The 6,000-nt window shown below is 44.9% G+C and overlaps 1 protein-coding gene across 1 annotated transcript in view; it reads left to right on the forward strand.

Moving 5' to 3' along the window:
• The window catches only part of ADAMTS3 (ADAM metallopeptidase with thrombospondin type 1 motif 3), a 168,986-nt gene extending 163,825 nt beyond the window's left edge, over positions 1-5,161 (forward strand). Inside the window, exon 25 of the mRNA XM_063136071.1 lies at positions 4,386-5,161. Coding sequence (XP_062992141.1) covers positions 4,386-4,960 — 575 coding nt within the window. The 3' untranslated portion in view covers positions 4,961-5,161. The remainder of the gene's footprint in view (positions 1-4,385) is intronic.
• Positions 5,162-6,000: the final 839 nt, after the last annotated feature.

The raw sequence follows: 6,000 nt of genomic DNA on the forward strand, positions 1-6,000 counted from the left end.
TGTTGTGTTCTTACCAACAAAAGAACCAAACAAAATACTCACCCATCCCTAAACACAGTCCTGATGCACTGCCACAAAGAGCCAGCGTAGTGTAGTGGTTGGAATCTTGGACTGGGTGTCGGGAGATCTGGGTTCTCATTCCCACTTGGCCATTAAGGTTACTTTCAGCCAGTCACTGACTTGCAATGTAACCTGCCTAATTGTGTTGTTGTGAGCATAAAATGGAGAGGAGGAGGAGGATCATGTATGCCGCCTTAGCCTCCTTAGACAAAAGGTGGGATATAAATACAGCAAATGAATTAATGAATATTAGAGGGTTGAAGGTCATAGAATCATAGAATAGTAGAGTTGGAAGGGGCCTATAAGGCCATTGAGCCCAACCCTCTGCTCAATGCAGGAATCCACCTTAAAGCATCCCAGACAGATGGCTGTCCAGCTGCCTCTTGGGTGGGAGAGCCCCCCACTACCTCCCTAGGTCATGGGTTCCATTATCCTCCTGCTCTAACAGTCAGGAAGTTTTTCTTGATGTCAAGCCGGAATCTGGCTTCCTGTAACTTGAGTCCGTTATTCCGTGTCCTGCACTCTGGGATGATCAAGAAGTGATCCTGGTGACAATCTAGTACAGCTTGGAATCTTCCGGATGTGTTGCAGTATAATTCCCATCATCCCCTGCCTCCCCAGGTTGGCTGGGGATGATGGAGGGTTGAAATACAAGATAACTGCATGGTGTCAGGTTGGGAAAGGATGATGCAGCAGAAGATTAGATAGATAGATAGATAGATAGATAGATAGATAGATAGATAGATAGATAGATAGAGTTTACTGAAGGTGAACCTACTATAGATGAACAGAAGGGCCTTTTTATGCAGACTTAATAGAGTCTGCATAAATGGGCCCTGAACAAGAGATGGACTTTCATGCAAAACCTACTGAACTCTCAGGAGTTCTGTAACCATTTGGGCGCTAGAGGGAAGCAGAGACTGGCCTGCTGCAACAAAATGGAATCACTCACAGCAGTGTTTTCTTCTGTGTGAAAAGGCATTTTCCCACCTATCGATCTCTTTGGAAAGCGACGAGGCCTCTAATACAATCCACTCTGCCTATTCATTCTTGGCTCAGAGTAAACAAAGGGAGTGCAGCACCCTCTGGGCATCCCAGGATTCTCTCTAGATCAGTGCCAAGGTAATGCTGAGCAGCTAACAAGCCAGTGTTGCAAGATCAGGGTCCTTTGTCACAACCTCCTCCTTTTGCTGCGATGAGACATTTTAACAAATGGGAGCAGAAGTTCTTTTTCACCCAGGAAAGCAGCTAAATAATAAGTGGGTGTCTGAATTCTGTACAGATGAGATTTATAAGCCCCTAAAATCTACTCCTGCTTGGATTTTAATCTGAAATGAAATGCCACCTTCCCTGGCCTCTTAATTTCTCCCTGTTCAACGTCAGGGAGTTACACCACTTTATTACAGGGCCTGGGAAATAGTATTTTTTTATTATTATTATTATTATTAAATTTATATCCAGCCTTCATTTTTTATTATTACATTTATATCCCACCATTTTTTTACCTCCAGGGAAGCCAAGGTGGTGTATATAATCCTCCTCCTCTCCATTTTATCATCTCCACAACAACCCTGTGAGGTAGGCTGGGCTGAGAGTCTTTTACTCGCTCAAAGTCACCCAGTGGGTTTCCATGGCCTAGTGGGGGACTAGAACCCGGATCTCCCAACTGCCAGTCCAACACTTTAACCATTATGCCACACTGGCTCTTCCAGATATAGCCTTCCAGATATTGTTGGCCTACCATCACATCTGAACATTACCCAAGCTGGCTGAGGCTACTGCATCCAACATCCTCTATAAGGTCGCAGGTTCCTCAGCAATTATATATTACATTAAATAGTGGAAAGTTAAGAGGCTGAGGGTGTGGTATGGAGCCCACCCCCTTTGGAGGAACTTCATCTCCCCTTCCCAAAGCCAAGGTGAAACTGGGGCCACAGCTAGACCTAAGGTTTATCCTGGGATCATCCAGGGTTCGCCCCTGCCTGAGCACTGGATCCCCTGTGTGTCACCTAGATGAACAGGTTTGACCCCTGGATGATCCAGGGATAAACCTTAGGTCTAGCTATGGCCTGGGTCTAAAGCTTTGCAAGTGGTTTTGCAAGAACCCAAAGGTCTTGTGAGTGCTCAAACTGATTGCTTGCCAATGATTTTGAAGGCGAACAGACGAGTCTTCATTCATCCTCACTTGTAACCATATTGCTATCCACTGGAAGAGGCTGATGGCCTAACCATGTGTAACTTTGGGCATTGAGAACGTAGAGTGATGATGGATCAGTCCAAAGGCCTAAATAGTCCAGCATTCTGTTCTCACGGTGGCCAAGCAGCTGCCCATAGGAAACCAAGAAACAGGACATGGGTGCAGTTGCGTCTTCCCACCCATGTTCCCCATGAACTGGTATAAAGAGCCACACTGCCTCCGATACTGGAGATAGCATATATAGCCATACCCTAGCTAGTAGCCACTGATAGCAATACCTACCATGAATTTGTCCAATCCCCTTATAAAGCCATCCAAATGGGTGGCCATCGCTACATTTGAGGTAGCAAATTCCATAGATTAACTACGCGCTGTGTCCTGGGATTATGGGAGAGGGGAAACCCGTGATGGGACCTTCCACAGTTTTTATTCAATGGGAAACACAGCCTTGACGACAGGGAAGATTCCGAACACGGTAACGGCATTGCAAAAGGACTTCGTAAAAAAAAACCTTCTTCCTACACCATTTCCCCAAACCACATTGACTCCAAGGAGGTCATTGTGGCATTACACCCCACAAGTCAGTTCCCAAATGTAAGTCTGTTGGTTTTAGAATGTTGGCCTGAGTGGGTGGAGTTAGAATGTCTGGGGAGGGTGGAGGAGTGATATATAAGGGAAGGACTGAGGGGATTGTTGGAGACTTTTGGGGTACTCTTAGGGATCTCTGTGTGTTAGCTCTTGGGGTTTAGATAGGGTGACCCTATGGAAAGGAGGACAGGGCTCCTGTATCTTTAACAGTTGCATAGAAAAGGGAATTTCAGCAGGTGTCATTTGTATGCATATCGCACCTGGTGAAATTTCCTCTTCATCACAACAGTTAAAGCTGCAGGAGCTATACTGCAGCTATACTGTGACCAGATTTAAAAGAGGGCAGGCCACCTGCAGCTTTAACTGGTGTGATGAAGAGGAAATTTCACCAGGTTCTCCATATATACATTTGAACTTTGAGCAAAATGTGGTTAAGCTTAGAGGAGAGCAGTGGTGGGCTGTTGAATTGGTTTCCTGAAAGAGCTGCAGGCAGCTGCCTATTGAATGGATAAGTCCCTTTCTGCTCCTCATCAACCTCCACTTTCTGCTACTACCCAATTATGCATATGTTCCAGGAAGGACACTGTTCATCACTCACCCCCGTCCTAAAAAATGGACCACAAACAACTTTCTCAATGTTTTGTCCCCAAACCTCCAAAGCTCATTAGAAGTGGAGACCAAACTCCTCCACCATTGGGACCTGCCTCCAAAGGGCCATGGGCTGTCATGATTTCCTGGCAGTGGGGTGGGATTGCATTGTGTGTGGGGATCCTTTAGACCTCCATAAGGCCACAGAGCCTAGAATGTAGCATCTGAGGCCACCAAGAAACATGGGCATGGAGGTCGCTTGGTCCTTCATCTTCCTTCTAGAGTCCCTAAATTTCTATCAACCTTGCTGCCAGGGACATCTGAATGGGAAAGAGGTACACACAGATGGCTCCTGTTGTGGGGTGCGTGGAACTTCTCTAGACCCAAGCTGAAAGAATTTTATTTCAGTCTGATTAGAATCAAGCCCTTTGTGAAGTGAGTCCAGCTGAGTTTTGCCATTGCTAGCCAAAATGTTGCAGGATCCCTCATGTATAAGCAATAAGGCACAGAATGTGAGAGATGTGATGACTATCCATAGTTTAACTTTTCAAAGAACAAAAAAAAAAAGCTTCATTGCTGTATGGAGTGAGTGTCCAGATATAACAAGACTTTTCCTGATGGATCCACAGGAGAAAAGAAAGAGAATTGCTGTCAGGAAGGAATCCAATAGTCTGGAACTATCCCTTCAATTAGTTCCAGCCTTATTGACCTACTGAAGTTAATAGGATTTAAATCTAACTTGGGTCCCATTGATTTCCATGGGTTTACAACAAGTCTGGATTCCACACATAACCTAATAAATTAAATGTGTCTTCAGAGCTCAGTTCTAATATTTACTACTGGCCCCATGTGTTGGTCTACAAGTGATCCGTACAACATCAGACTCCTTTAGAATGAAGCCATGTTTCTCAACAAGATGTCGTCTTAACTCATGTTGGATTTTGTCTTCCAGATGAACCTTGCCAGGGAGACAAATCTATCTTCTGCCAGATGGAGGTGCTCGCCCGGTACTGCTCCATCCCAGGATATAAAAAGCTGTGTTGCGAATCTTGCAGCAAACGTAGCAGCACCCTTCCACCTCCTTTCCTTAGCGAAGCTGCGGAAACTGAAGAGGACATCATGGCTAACCCCATCGTCATACCCAAGGCTTTGGTTGCTCCTACTGGTTTAGTCCCTCCTCATCCTGAGAGACAAGGTGCTTTGGGCAGGATGTCCTTGGTAGAAGAAGATACACATGCGCTTATTCCTCCGTCCTACAGTCATGCCAGAGTTGCTGATCCACCTCAACAGAGAGTTCAAAACACTGCAAGAAACAAGACTTCTGGGCCTGTTTCAATGCCATATCAGCCACTGACCAAAAGTGGGCATCTCCTTACCCACAATTCCTCAGCCTTGTTAGATATTGGTCCAGCTGTGGCAAGTAACAACAGTTCATCTGGTGCTCATGCTCCGCACAGAACCTCACAGAAAATTGAGAAGCAAGGTGACAGGAGGCAGCCTCCAAGGCCTCCCACTGTGGAAAGATGAAACTTAGAGCAAACCAAAGGGGAAGGAGTTAATGAAAGTGGCGGAATTGTGTCTTTGCTTTGTTCCAGACACCATGGTGCATGCAAAATTTCCAAAACCAAGACTCTTAATATGTCAACAACTAAAATGAAGGGGAAAAGTGCAGGTTCACTTTCCAGTTGCATCCATCCTTCCCCTCTTTTTCTCCCTGCACCCCACCCCACCCCATCCCATTCCTCCATCACATCTCCCAATATCTGGTGACCCTGAATCCTTCAAAGGAAGCTCCAAAATCATATGAACAAAGAAAGCCAAGTGTATGAGTCAGTTGGCCATTTTCTGCAGTCCAGGAAACTAGGTTGTGCATCAGCTGTGCTCTCTCTCTCTCTCTCTCTCTCTCTCTCTCTCTCTCTCTCTCAAAAATAAAAATAAAATAATATTAATTAAAAGGAAGGAAGGAATGAAAGAAATAAATAGAATTTTGTTTTGGAGGGGAAGGGAGGGCCAGCAAGCAAAACTACCAAAGTTTACACTTCTATAAGACATGTTTTACTGTGGACCAACAAGTCCATATGAATTGTGTTGCTAATTTATCTGTGTAAACAAATTATATAGTTACGACTGAAAATTGCAGTTGTCATGGACATAGTAGGGAATATATGGATTTTGTTAATCTGTTTTACCTGCGTTACATGGATGGTCAGGTGTCTTTCATTCTGCCATCCGCTGATGGATAGAACCAGTTGTAAACATTTTTAGGGATCTACAAACATTTTATTCCTGCTTGCAAATGCACACTTGCTCAAGTGGATGTTTGCACAAATCCCCCCCTCCCAAAAAAAGTTTTTTAAGAAAACACCTGTCTGCAGAATCCGCACAACATAGAAAAAGCTGGTCTGCTGTTAGATCTAGGAATCATAGAAATCTGAACACATCTGAATCCTTTACAGATTTTTCTGATATTGAGAGAGAGAGAGAGAGAGAGAGAGAAGGAGAAGGAAGGAAGGAAGGGAGGAAGGGAGGGAGGGAGGGAGGGAGGGAGGGAGGGAGGGAAGAAAAGA

Source organism: Elgaria multicarinata, chromosome 10 (assembly GCF_023053635.1).
Source record: "Elgaria multicarinata webbii isolate HBS135686 ecotype San Diego chromosome 10, rElgMul1.1.pri, whole genome shotgun sequence".
NCBI classification, from domain to species: Eukaryota; Metazoa; Chordata; class Lepidosauria; order Squamata; family Anguidae; genus Elgaria; species Elgaria multicarinata.